The sequence below is a fragment of the Phocoena phocoena genome, chromosome 18, assembly GCF_963924675.1.
Source record: "Phocoena phocoena chromosome 18, mPhoPho1.1, whole genome shotgun sequence".
In the NCBI taxonomy this organism is placed as follows: Eukaryota; Metazoa; Chordata; class Mammalia; order Artiodactyla; family Phocoenidae; genus Phocoena; species Phocoena phocoena.
Window position 1 is genome coordinate 76,534,258 of NC_089236.1, and position 15,030 is coordinate 76,549,287.

Sequence of the window (15,030 nt, forward strand, 5' to 3'; positions counted from 1 at the left end):
CTAAAACTGAGTGATAGTGAATCTTTGGATTGACATTCAAACCTAGAAAAAGGAAGAAAAAGAAGGTCACATTATCATAAAGTATCACAGAATTTTCTAGATGTTTCTTTAAAACTGCTGGTATGTAGTGACTTTTCTAGAGAATGAAAAAACATGTTTGTAACTCACGGCAGAAAAAGAAAAGGGCTGGGATTAAGGAGAACCAAACATCTGCAGATGCGTTAGGTTCAGGCAAAGAGCGAGATGCCTGATGAGAATACAATACAAAATAAGAGATGAAAGGTCAAGATGGAGAAGCCAAGGTGCAGAGGGAAAGGAGGCAGTACAGGGTCTGAAGATTCAAGGCTGATGCCAGCCAGGGGCCCGCAGGCGCCCTTCAGGAAATGCAGATGCTCAGGAAAAGCAGAGACTTGCAGTTGATGTGCCCAAACTATTGTCCATCCCATTTTAGATGTAAAATGGAAACACTTTAAAGAGAGTTCTTAAGTATACATGGTTTTATCTCCGCATTTAGAAAGTAGTTGTTATGGACTGAATTGTGCCCCCCCCCCCAGCCCCATGCCAATTCATACGTTGAAGGTACCTTAGAATGTGACTATCGCTACTTAAAGAAGGGCCTTTAAGGAGGCGATTAAGTCAAATCGAGGCCCTAAGGGTGGGTCTAATCCAATCATACTGGCATTCTCATCTGGAGAGGATACACAGATAGGAAGGATATAGGCACCCAGGAAAGACCACCTGAGGACCTCGATTATCTGTCTGGCTGAGGTAGTGTCTCCCAGGTGTCTCCACCATAACATTACGCTTTTCCTTCTGTGTACACAGTGAGGAAACATTTCAACCACCCTGAACCTGTTTCTTACTGTTGTAAAATATGGACGAAACCCCCTCCCACTGTTTTGGAAGCAATTCTGTGAAATGATGTTTTCATTCTAGTGATGGACCCGAGCGGCATCTACTCTACACTTACCTTGAGCAGGACAGGGGAGCTGCCTGTGCACGCAGATTTCACACACACACACCCCTGCCCCCCAACCCACGCCGGGTCCAAAGCCAACAAGTGTCATCTGAAGCTCTCTCTTCCAGCCCATTCCCCGTGAGCTGCAGCCCCCAATCTCAGATTCCATCCCCTTTAATACCTCTCCTCGTTTTCTACGTCAAAGAAATCTTGAGTCATAACAGCCATCACTTAATACAGTCTTCAACGGTACAAAAGTCTACCATACTCTCCCCGGTAAATCTTGTGGCCACTTCTATTCAAAAGTCTGGAAAATAATAAATAGCTTTTTTTTTTTTTTTTATCATCCCTTGTTTTCCTCTTCCACTGGTGAAAGTTCCATCAGGTTCACCAGCAACCTTATGGAATATTTACTTAGCACCTTTTGGACACTCTTACTGTTTTTCATTCTAACACTACTAAGATAAAAATACAAATTTAAGAGTATAATAGCACATAATATCTAATTAACTAATGATAGGAGTTTGCTATATAAATTATAACTGAAAATTCCCCCCAAAATAGGGGTAAAAGATTAAATTTCCCTGAAAGAACTATTAAGACTACTACAGCTCTAGATAAAACAGAGTGCTTAAGTAACTTTTTTTTTTTTTTCCTTAGGCTAGAAATACAGTAAGAGTTCAGAGAAAAGGAAAGATTAGAGAAGGCTGTTGTGAATGAAAATGTCACCTGCCGTATCAGTAAACAAAGAATGTTGCAGCCGTCAGGTCCCTGCAGCGGCCCCTATGGTGAGCCCTGAGGGGATTCGGGATGAGAAAACACGGGACACTAACCCCAGAGAGCTAAGGTGCATACGAAAGGAATGATTTCAATGAGCCCAGACTCTTGCATCTTCTCATACACAGAAAAGCACTGAATTCCTTTACTTGAGATGTCTGGTTTTCTTTAATTAACAGCAATCTTTTGATGTTCCGACTACCTGGTCCGTGTTGCAAAAACCCCTGTATATCCTGGTTCCTTCCTTACCTCTTTGGAGCCGTCCCTCAGAACTATCTAGGAGGCTGCCTCCCGGGCTTAAGTCCTCAGAAAGTCTGCTGAATAAAACATAACTTGCAGCTTTTAGGCTGTGTTTTTCTTCTTCAGCCGATGGTGTATGGAGCAGGTCAGAGTAGGAGTGAGCCACAGAAAACACGATGGGTGTTTCCAGGCAGAGAGGGGGGTCAAGGGTGCTCTAACATCTCTGTGAACATAAGGAAGGGTGTATATAATGATACATAGATCTTTCCTGGTTTTTTACAGAAATGATTTATTATAGACTGATGGGCCACTGGGAAGTCTGTTGATGAGAACAAAGATTTCATGTTGAGAAATTGAAGCGTAATTTGAGCATTAAAGAGGAGGCTATGGTGAAGAGATGATGGAGATTATTGATAAATAAAGAATGAAGGTTCCAGTGAAGGTTCTTTCTTCCATAGAATGACAGGACATGGCATTCTATGGTTTCTCAGTCCCAGGACATTATTTTTTCTAGTTGCCCTCTCCCTTCTAATTTTTATTTGTTGTCCTTAAGAAGCACAATCTTCAAGCTAGAATTTTGATTAACACAGAAATGCTAAACTGTACTTGTCATTAAGCTCATAGTAAACGTTCCTGAGAGAGGACTGAGGAAACCAAGAATCCTATGACTCCGGTACGATGCATTTGATGTATGTTTCTAGCTTCATAATTTATACTTCCTATTATTTACACAAAGGACACCTGGTGAATTTTTACTTCTTATCTTACTTTATTCTGATATACTGTGCTACGAAATCAGTTGTTTAAAGAACGCAGAAAAATGTGTATGTAAGGTTCATTCTCATAATATTCTAGTGATTCTATTCTATTCAATTCAATTCTATTCTATTCTATTCTGTTCTATAGTCTGGGCCCAGTCACTCTTTCCACATTAGCAGAAGGACTGGAGTGAGGGTCTGTGATACTACAGGCCCTATTTGGTATCAGCAACACCACCAATGAATTAGAACCAGATTATACCTAGCAACTTACAATTAGAATAAAACATAACTCCTGCTTTCCCATTAGTAAAAAACTTGTGAAAGAATAAAGGAATCATTAGAAAGGAATCTGAAAAATTAAATCAGCCAAAATTTAAAAAAAAAAGGACATATCTTATGAATTCCACCAGGAGAGAAAAATAAGATTTCTGATTTCAGTGTTCAGTGTCTCATTTTTTTAAAGTTCATAACAATTTCATTTCCCTGGAACTTTTCCCTCAGTGCAAAAGTACTAAAAGATTTAGGAAAACACAAAGAAAAGGAAGTACTCATAATTTTCGCATTTACATATAATTGATGCTCATATTTTGATATATGATCCACAGGTTATATTTTTTCTATGCAATTAAGTATTTTTAATTGCATACTGTTTATATCATTTTGTCCACATTGCAGGCTATGAAATCTTCCTCAATAATTTAATGTCTGTCTATCATACCATTATATGAAGTACTTTATTTTACTTACCCATTTAGATCGTTCCCCAATTTTTCTATTACCGATAGCATTGTGATAAGCACCCTTGCACATACGTCTCTCCATATCTATGGAATTCCATATTGAAGAGCGATGCTAACCAAGAATTAGATCATGAAAAATGTAACCTCCATTCTCACTATGTTCAAATAAATGAGTATGGTTACAATCATGCATTCATGCCTACATCTCCCATCAGGTATTTGATGGTAACCGCTAATTAGCAACTGCTCCTACAGTGATCTCATTTACACTAATAACAAAATCAAATAAGGTTGAAACCTATTGTCCTGTTCAGCGAACCATGAGTCTGTCAGCTGCTCCTCCCGAGGCTGGCGTTTGAGCCTGGTTGTTAACAGACTGCCTGCAAAAGTATTTTGCTGATTACCTTCTAACGAACTTATTCTTTGGAGACAATAGTATAAGAAATACATAACCAGATTTCTCTACTGAAAAAAGTGTAAGCTGATTTTACATGAGGATTTCCCACACAAAAGGGGAAACTCCTTCAATTAATAAGTTTACATTGAAGGAAAACCAGGAAACTCTGGGGAACAGCCATTTTGAGATACCTTTCGGAGGAGAAAACTGTATCTTCTCCAAGCAACAACACTGCTGAGTGGAGACGAAATCCATTTGGCGCCTACTGTGCCCTTTAATTTTCCATCTCATCATCTGAAATTACAGAGTATCCATTTTGAACAAGTCAGATCTTATCTTTTTATCTGTATTTACAATACAAGGACCAATATCTAAGGGTGTTCATTGTCGGTGCAATAAAACAAGGAAAGAAAACAGTGGGTCTCTGTTGTAATTAGACAAGGCTCTTAGAATTAGCACTTATTCTTGAAAAACAAACACAAAGTATAGTTTGAATTTAGCTTGGCTATCATGCCAAACATAAATGCCAGGTAAATTTAACCTTTATAAAAATGTGTCAAGAAAATAGTCAAGGCTTCTTCATCTAGGCTGTTTCAATGAAATAACATCCTTAACTCCAGTAATGTTTCTCCATGATTAAACTGGTATCATTTGTGTGCATTTTTTCAATAAATGAAAACATTTTTATTTTAAAATATTTTATTTCTATGTATCTAATAACCAAAAATATGATATAGTTCAGATGACATGATAATATATAGAAAGAATCCTAAAGATGCTACCAGAAAACTACTAGAGCTAATCAGTGAATTTGATAAAGTAGCAGGATACAAAATTAATGCACAGAAATCTCTGGCATTCCTATACACTAATGATGAAAAATCTGAAAGTGAAATCAAGAAAACACTCCCATTTACCATTGCAACAAAAAGAATAAAATATCTAGGAATAAACCTACCTAAGGAGACAAAAGACCTGTATGCAGAAAATTATAAGACACTGATGAAAGAAATTAAAGATGATACAAACAGATGGAAAGATATACCATGTTCTTGGATTGGAAGAATCAACATTGTGAAAATGACTCTACTACCCAAAGCAATCTACAGATTCAGTGCAATCCCTATCAAACTACCAATGGCATTTTTCACAGAGCTAGAACAAAAAATTTCACAATTTATATGGAAACACAAAAGACCCTGAATAGCCAAAGCAATCTTGAGAACGAAAAACGGAGCTTGAGGAGTCAGGCTCCCGGACTTCAGACTTCAGGTTCCCGTCCATCAGAATTTGGCAAAGCCAAATCTCACAGCTCAGAATTATTTACCCCAGTATGTCACTACAGATACTTCATCCAGATTGAAGCTGAGTTAAAGACAACATTGTTATTTAAATCTGAAGGTTAGATTCTACCTCCTAACAGGAAAATGGTCACATTAGGTAAAATCAAGAGCCGTACTGAAATTTAAAGACATTTATACTGTCAAAGGATAAAATTATATTTATGGGACATGATTTACACTTCATACCTACAGAAAAAAGCATACTGTATTATACTCAGTTTCTTGGTTCCTTTAGAAGTTCTTTGCAGTTCATTTTATTGTCTTCATTATATCAGACCCAGTCCGAGTTACACAGTGACTCCCAGGCCAGAGAAAACCAGTTTATAAATATAAATAGTAGAATTTTTCTATAAATTAATTGTTTCTTTATAATAATTAAAATTGTATTATGGATTCTTGCTACTCCCCTCCCCCACCCCGCATACAGTGCTGTGAAATTGGAAGAAACTTACTCCTGTTTAGCAGACATATCCCAAAGCTAAACCTATAGTTTTCTTAGTCTTAATGAGCCAAGTTATATACAGTCACATCCTAGCCATTGAAAACTGGCTTAGGTCCTGATGCCCATCTTTCTCATTATAAATGTTCCAGCTTAAATAATCACGCAGTGCCTCTTAGGCCTTTGAGGCTTGGCTGTGGTCATGAACAAGGATCACAGCACGGTCTTCCAGAATGGTAATTAATAACATAGCATTTACATACGATTTTACATCTTCAAAGGACTTTGCAAACACTAATTAACCCAGTTACTAACACTTTTAAAGGAAGAAGCGGGAATTAGCTTTCATTTTATGAATGAAAAACTGGCTCGCAACAAAGCTGTGATTATGCACGGTCTTTTGGAGTTACTCATAAGTAATATAAGGTCTTCTTTCGTTACATTTCAGGTGACTCTTTGTCAGCCTCACCATTACTGACATTTTGGTCTGGATTGTTACTTGTGAGGAGCTTTTCTGTTCGCAGTAGGATATTTAACGGCATACTTGGCCTCTGCCCACTCGATGCCAGTCACACCTCACCCCCCGCCCCCCCGTCTTAACAATCAAAAAGTCTCCAGATGTTGCCAAACCCCAGAAAGGCAAAAATCTTCCCCAGCTGTGAACCACTTCGTAGGAGAAAGGGCCAGAAAAGTTTGGTAATGCCCATTACAGGGTTTTCCCTTACAAACACAGTTCTTTTCTCCAATTCACATTCTATTATTACCATGTATCACAGAACCTCTGCACGTATTATTTTTCCTTCTCACATTACGTACAAAAATTATAACTGATGATAGTGTTCTACACAGTCATAATACGTATACACACACAGGGTCCTTACAACCACTGGATAAACCAGTTACCACTATTACCCTATTTTACGCAAGAGGAAACTCAGACACATTTTCCTAAATGGGAATAGAATTTGCAAAAGAATAGATACATGCATGTATTTAGCCGAATCACTTTGCTGTACACCTGAAACTAACACAACATTGTTAACCCACAGTACTCCAACAGAAAATAAAAACTTAAAAAAAAGATCATGTTTGTTTGAGAAGTCAGGAATTCTACACTCCAACAGAAAATAAAAACTTAAAAAAAAAGATCATGTTTGTTTGAGAAGTCAGGAATTCTACTATAAAATATCTTTAGGTGAAATCATGTGATCTAAGATGACTTCAAAATAATTCAGAGGTCTATAAATATGAAAAAAAGATTAATCATTGATAATTGTTGAGAATGGGTGATGTGCATGCAGGTTCACTATGCGATCCTCCTGGTTGCATTTAAATTCTTTTCTATGATTAAAAAAATGTTATGGTTGGACACATTATGTTTGAGAGGCCCATGTGACTTCATGAGGAGATGTTACGTAAATGGTTAGATATGTGAACTAGAGTTAAGCAAAGAAATCGGGGCTAAAAAAAGCGCGTGTTATTAGCACATTTAAAGCCACTGGGCAAGATGAGAACGCCTATGAATTGAAAGGAGAGAGAACAGGTCTAGTACTAAGAAACTGACCTCTCCAAGAAAATCCAGAAAGGCATCCTTGCCAGAATTTTACAATGTGTCTCAAGTCACTGGAAAATACGTAACCATGAATCACTAATTCCATTTCTACAAATGCAAACAACTGATTACAAAGCTCAGTAAAGAAGTGAGGGTGACTTAGTGACATAACCTAAAAGCCAGACAATAAGGACCAGCTGGATACATTACAAACCAGTCAATGGAATATTGTGCAGAAATTAAAAATGATGTAGATATAGTTTAGTGACCTGTAAATATTCTCACAATTTATTAGGTGAGAAAAGCTAGTCATAGAAAGCATTATAGCTTATTTTGTTACACTGTAAATATGCATTTTGTGCTTTCCCCACCATCGGTAACCTAAAATAGATGTTATCTTCGGTGGTAAAATTATGTACTTTTCTTCTCATTACACATACCTGTATTTTGTAATTTTTCTCAATAGACATTATATAAAAATATACAAGTTTAAAAATTTTAATGAAGCTCATTCAGTAATATGAAATTCAAAGGACCTGAAATAGGAACTGACTTGAATCAAAAATTATATTAATATCATAATGTCTATTTGACTGAAATAACTATTATGAATTGTTTGAAAATAAAGATAAGAAATTATTTTAATAGTACACTAAATATTTTATTTAAATTAAGAAATATAACAAAATAACATACATTTGTTCCATGGGTTCGATAAAATTTTTAACTACTTACAAATAATCTACACACAGTTTCTCAGGTACCAAATTCCAAGTATTTAACTGATGTCATAAAAACATATTTTTCAAAATGTGCAGGCTGCATTCCAAAATTTAGTATATTTTGGTATTTATATATTTGGTGTATAAATCCAGACATAATATATATATAAATACATACACATACTATACAAACTTTACATAACCTAAGGGTAAATAAAAGTCACTTAAAAAAGTCAAAGCAATGTACTTCTCTGTAAAGAAAGTTATAACACACCTGCCATTCTGACACATTCAATGGGTTACACTTAAGAAAATCACTCTTTGTGGATACTATTTATACTGAAGTACAAATTCACATAAAAGTATTTTCTTTAAAACATGCTCTATTTTAGAAAAAACATTAAGTGTGGGCCAAGTACTTTTAAATTTGCAAGAGATTTTAAAAATCAAACTGATCCAACTTTAAGTTTTTAGACCATTAAACCTCATTCAACTTCCCCTGATTTAGCTAATGACATCATTAACAAGGTATGTATTCATGAGCTTGACTTAACCTTAAAAAATAAATTTGTTCACATTTCACATTTAAAAGAGGAATTTTAGCCTTCAACTTAATAAGACATATTATTTACAAGTCCAATTGTAACAATTCTGATTTTTTTCTTGCAATGCTTTTATTAGACAAAAACTATTATTAAAATTTTTATTTGACTTCAGAAAATCCTGTTAGGTCACTGTTTTTAATGACTCTAAAAGCTTCTAAATCTATTTTATTAATATCTGAGTCAAAATTCTAGATTTCTATAAGGAGACTGTTAACGTTAAATATTTTATTTCATCTTGGTTATAAAAATAATCAAATACTACACTGTTAAAAAATTTTCTTTCTTGACATTGGGCCATTGGGTGTCTTTTCTATATCAAAAGTTACGATTACTGTGTTTCTATATCTAATAATACTGTTTAAGCACAGATTTTAAGAGATTAAAATAAAATGTGGTTTAATGAGTCAGCCAGATCAGAGGCCTTCCCTCACTAGGAAAGCTAGCTTCAAAGCAAATATTGATTTTCCTCCTGTAATTCCCTCTTGTCTATTGATTCAGTCACCCAACGTTCTTGTAGGATTTTAAACTTTCTCTTCAGAGTTCTTCGAAAAGCTTTAAAGTCTGCAAGCCGACTCTGATCCTCCCCAATGATGACATGAGACACTCCCTCAGCTAAGCATGAAACTACTTTTGCTCCATGAAATTGAAGCTCCAGGGCTGTGACAGCTAATCTTGCCCCCTCGATTTTAGTACTTAGGTCATTAATAACAGTATACAAGTCCAAAAAAACGGTGTGGTGTCGAAACATGCTAAGAGGAGTGTTGTCCCAGGAATACCGGTGTTCCAAATCGGCAATCACAGGATCCATTTCCCTAGGAGTCTGTTCACCAGCATTTTTAATTCCCGAGAACACTTCCTTCAGTTGGTTCCAATCTGTATCGACAAAGTAACTATCCCCGTAGCAGTCGTATTCCCGAGCAAAGTGCTGTTTTGTGGACGGGCACATGTGAGTCATGAAGCGAGGCTGCCACGGCACACAGCTTTTGGTCTCTAAACACTCTAACAGCCACTCGGGCTTGACGACGTCGTGTTTATCAGAAGAGATGATGTTTTTCACTCGAATGTTCTCACACCCTGCGATCACACAGTATGTGTCTGGGCCTGGATTTTGGACTACGTAACCACCGAATTCGGCGATTCTGTTCTCCAGATCGGGCTTTGGATGGCTCTTGGTTCCACTCATGACACAAAACTCCACATCTTCAAATATATTAGAAACTTTGTTTATGTTAGAGAGGTTGGGTGCTTTTAGGTGCTCAATAATTCCAATAACTTTCTTCATCTTTGGGGCAGCTTTCCGCTTTTTTTCTTGTGGTTCATCATCGTCACCCACATAAAGGTGTTTAGATGCGAGCTTTCCAGAGGCTTTCCCTCGAAGTTGTTCTAAGTCCTCCAGAGATGTACATTCGTGCCATTCTTTGTTTTCTCTTATGTTCTCAATTCGTGGAAAACGCAACGTGCAGCCAGTTTTATACATACCACTGGGGACAATCTCTGCGGCCTTAACCTGAACGATGACCGAGTTCCAAGGTTCGATGTAGACCTCTGGCTTCTCTGTTCCACATAAAATGCAACTTGGTGGAGCTTTCCTATGAAAAGGCTTCCAGTGTTGGGCCAACTTCAAACCCAGGTCGTACAGTTCTTTCTTGGTGTAACCTGAGCCAACGCGACAGAGAGTATGAAACACTGATGGTTTTTCACCAGGAGGGGGTTTCTCTGACACCGCACACAAAAAATGAGACATCATTCCACCCCGGGAACCTTTCCCCCAGTAGCCCCCCACGATTAGGATGTCCAGTTCATCCATCAGCCCATCGACATACTCTGGTTTAATTTTTAACCACCCTTCACCTCTCTTATCTGGCTTGTAAATGGACAGAGGATGTTTTATCATGATCCCCTCTTCTCTTTTATCTATTGCTTCATTCAGAGCATCAATTACTTCTTTCTTAGTATGAGCTTGTGTCTTTTGCACTATTTCTATTCTACCTGGTATTGGTGTAAAAACACTATTAAGAATTTCATACCTCTTTCTCAGTGTCTCCTGGCCTAGCTTTTTATCATTAACCATCAGTACATCAAAAACACAGTAACAAGCGTGCAGATCAGAATCTTCGACCATTCTTTTAATATCAAACTTACTCCCCTTCTGCATAAAAGTTTGTGTATTAGGGTTGTAGGCCATCATCTCACCATCAAGGATACAGTTTTGAACATCTGTTTTGAATGCATCATGGATGAACGGTGTAAGGGAACCTTCCTGTGGGGAAGAGCCAAACTGATCCTCATAGTTATAGCCATTGCGGGAGAAGTACCGATACACGTCCCCATCCTTGTGCATCTGCATACGCTCACCGTCCAGCTTGGTTTCGATGTAGAAACTCTGGTGTTTCATGTCCTTCTCAATTCGCTCGATATCTGCTATAGAGGCCAGCATGGGTTTAAATGCAGAGAATAAAGTGATAGAAATGTCACTGAGTCCAACTGAAGGATCATGCAGCTGCCTACAGACCTTTTCCAGATCTGTGGTGACATTATGCAACTCAGCAGCATCATTATGAAAGACAGCAAATACAGTTTCCCGAGTAAAGCCAAGCTTCAAGTCCTTTAAAATCATCCGTATCAGCCACTTTTGTTCAAGTGCTGAACTCTGAGTTATAAGCTGAAGAAGACTCTTCTTTACTAGGTCCTTCCTTTGGGCAGAATTATTGTTGGCAATGGAGTCTAAAAGGTCATTTACTTGCTGTATGGTTAAACTTCCCTTCTGTAAACATCTGGGTTTCAACACAAAGTATGCAATCATCGCAAAGTCTCCAGCATCTCCACGAGTTCCGGTAGGTGTTCTGTAGTTTAGAAGTTTGAGGGCATCTTTTCCTTCTCGAGGTAAGTTAAGCAATTCAATATAAAGCTTAGCAAGCATAGTTTCTTTGATGCCATAGGCCATTCTCTCTCTTTCCAGCTGAGGAAGAATAAGTCTCATGGCTGGATAAAAAGAATCTGTGACATCTTTTTGGTTCTTATGAAGGGCATCATGAAACTTTCTCCAAGAATCTAAAAGTTCTTTGAAGTGTCTGATTTTTTCTGCACGTCCTTTACTTTTCTGTATTCGTTCTAAAGTTGAACATAAATCTGCAAAAGGAACGTGAGATGCAACAGTCTGTGAAGTTTGTGAGGCAGCCATGGAAGCGACGGTGAATCTTCTGGTTTATCTGATAAAGCAAAAAGAGAATAACTGTAAAGGATAAAATTCAACTAAATTTTAATGTAAAGACCTCACAGAAAGTGCCTGGTTCATAACAAATGTTTAATAATGTTTGTTAAATGAAAACAGACCAATGTTACAAATGATGTCTCTTTTCAACCTCTACATTGAATGATAATCAACTATTTTGTTTCAAACCCATTTCACTTCTGGGCTCCTGAGGTCTTTTCTTATATTTCTCCTCTTTTTCTTTCAGACCACCACCACACAGCACCAGAAACAAACTTTTTTTTTTCAATTTACAAACAATTTTCCCCATTTTATTGTTTTATTTTTTACTGAAGTATAGTTGATTTACAATATTGTGTTAATTTCTGCTGCAAAGTGATTCAGTTATACATATATCTACATTCTTTTTCATATTCTTTTCCATTATGGTTTATCACAGGATAGAGAAGATAGTTCTCTGTGCTATACAGTAGGACCTTGTTGTTTACCCATTATATGTAAAAAAAAAAAAAACCTTCCTAAAATCATGTTTTTAACAAATTGCTAGCTCACTGAATTGAAATTTGGCTGAACTGAACTTCTACGTAGATAGGGTCCTTTCCCCCAAATAAGTACCCTCTTCTTCCAGACAAAGCCTATGACTATGTTTACTGTCACTTCTTCACTGCTATGACAAATCACTCTAACATTCAAAACCCAAATCAAAATATCCTCCCCATGAAATTCTCACTTTACCTATCTCTTTTTTTCTTTTTTTTTTTTGCGGTACACGGGCCTCTCACTGTTGTGGCCTCTCGGTTGCAGAGCACAGGCTCCGGACGCGCAGGCCCAGCGGCCATGGCTCACGGGCCCAGCCACTTCGTGGCATGTGGGATCCTCCCGGACCGGGGCACGAACCCATGTCCACTGCATCGGCAGGCGGACTCTCAACCACTGTGCCACCAGGGAAGCCCCCGCTTTACCTATCTCTTAACTCTATTATCATAGTTACTTACAGTTTTATAAATTTAAATTCATTAGTGCACTTTTTTGGCTGATAATCCCATGCCAGTAATCCCCAAACTACTTGCTGACTATATATGGGACATGCATTGTGCTATGGGCAAATACAGTATGTTTCTGCCTCAGGAGTACATTTTGCAATGAAAAAGAGATGTAATGGGAACAACTATAAAATGAAAAGTGCTTTAACAAAAATATAGCAAAAGTAAAATGTCATGAGACAGAGCTTTTCACTGAAATATCTCCTAAAAGTCAGAGAGGAAATAATGGGAGCCTTATTCTAGACCCTAGACCCTGGACTAAAGTGGTCACCACAAGCATAAAAGTGGTCACCACAAGCATAAAATTTCTTTGAAGTTTTAAATAATCATGCAAGTTCTATTAGAATCTATAAAATATCAGAACTAATATGGTTTAAACTATGGAATACTAAAATATACTAACTTTTCCAAAAAAAGATTCAAGTAAAATGTGTACTCTAGGAATTTAAGCCGTGTTTTATCTTGTGGTTTCAGATACCTCCTGGCATATCCCCACGTAGCCCAGAGGGCAGGGAGTCAGAGCAGCTTCTGGGGAGTGGGGAGGTCTCTTGTGGTGCAGAGTCCATGAAATTCCCAGCCCCAACAAACAAAAGAGAATCACACAGTATTATCAGCACGAGGGCTACACTATCTAGCAGGAGAAATCACATGGTTAACTACAACACCACGTTAACTAAACTGTCAGTCTCTGGAGGTTAGAAATCATGTTGTAATCTGTGCCACTAGCTCCTGGCGCATAGTAGGTTGGTTTGTTGAATGAATTACTGAAACCTACAGTTGAGTTCCTGGAAAAGCACACTAGGGAAGGCCAGGAGCTGATCTCACACACACACACACACACACACACACACACACACACAAGTGATGGGGTAGTTTGGTTAAAAACACCCAGCAGCTATGACTACTCTGGGGAAGGTTAACAAAATCCATTTGGGGGCCTATGGGGCAAAAAACCTCACCTCTCAGTCTAATTCCTGACAAAGGAAATCCAATTTCTACAGAGTCCATTAGGCCGAGATAAACCCAGGAGAGACCACAATCCTGAGTCTTTTATCTCTGAATACAGGAACTGCTTCCTCTGGCTGTGTCTCATTTGAATAACTGACTGCACCACCTGGTTAGGTCTGTTCACTCTCTCATCTCTCAAAACATGCTCCCTCAACCCAGCGCATTACAGTATATAATGCCCTGCTTACAATTCATATATAATATATACCAAACGAAGTATGTTAAGAAATACTTCTTCGAATGTTCAAGATTGGTGTAGGGTTTCTGATTTATCTGTAGATTCTATTACAGTCTCAAAGTCCAAGTTTCCCTGAACAAGTCTCAGGCAAAGGCTCAAATTACTTTATACTAATGTTGAAATCCACGTAATGATGTAAATATGTATGCGTCGTAAAACTGCTCCATAGATAACAAGGATTCCAAAATTAGTATAAAATGAATAGACTTCAAATATTTTTACTTATTAAAATAGTACAAAAGAGTCGAATATTACCATTTCCACTGCTTTTTACATACTCTTTTCATTTTATTTTCTGGATTCTGAGGACTTTGGCTGATGCTTTTGATTTGTGAAAAAGCAATACAAAGAAGTTTGTGGTTAGGGCTCAGGCTCTGGAGTCCAATAAATCTGAGTTTAAATGTGGAGTCTAACACTTCATAGCTGTGTGATATGGGGCAGCTACTGAATTTCCTTAAGTGTTAAGTGGGGTTGATAACTATGTGGAAGATGCCTGACAACTCACATAAGATGCTTAACACAGCACCTGGCATTTAGGAAGCCCCTGGTCGATTTTAGTACTATAATGCTTGTTGACCCCAAAGACACTGAACACCTGAGTATTACAAAATACTAAGCTGGTACGAAGAGAGGGGGACGATTCATTTTGACAAGGATAAGCAAAGCTTTCAAGCGAATATATACAAATAATTGGTACAATAATGACTCATCATCTATTCAGCTGCTGCCTATATACAACACGACACACTAGCAAGGTTTTATTCGGTGAATATGGGAGATGATTCAATGCTCTTCTACTGGAGAGAAAGGAATGGCACAGGTGAAGTTTCCTTCGTGCAACCCTCGACAAGACAGAAATGTTGACAGGAGCCCACCTTCCACAGCACTTTGTGATATTCTGGGAGAACCTCAGGAGAAAGAAATTAGTGGTGAGAAAAAGCCAGAAAGCTGTGGGAGGCAGGAAGTTAGTGAAAGACAAGGTGTAAGAAGAGAAAC

General features: G+C 37.8%; 1 protein-coding gene across 1 annotated transcript; it reads right to left on the minus strand.

Moving 5' to 3' along the window:
- Positions 1–8,979: 8,979 nt before the first annotated feature.
- On the minus strand, positions 8,980–11,715 carry LIG4 (DNA ligase 4). The gene has a single exon (XM_065895969.1). It carries the CDS (start codon positions 11,713–11,715, stop codon positions 8,980–8,982), a length of 2,736 nt encoding a protein of 911 aa, XP_065752041.1.
- Positions 11,716–15,030: the final 3,315 nt, after the last annotated feature.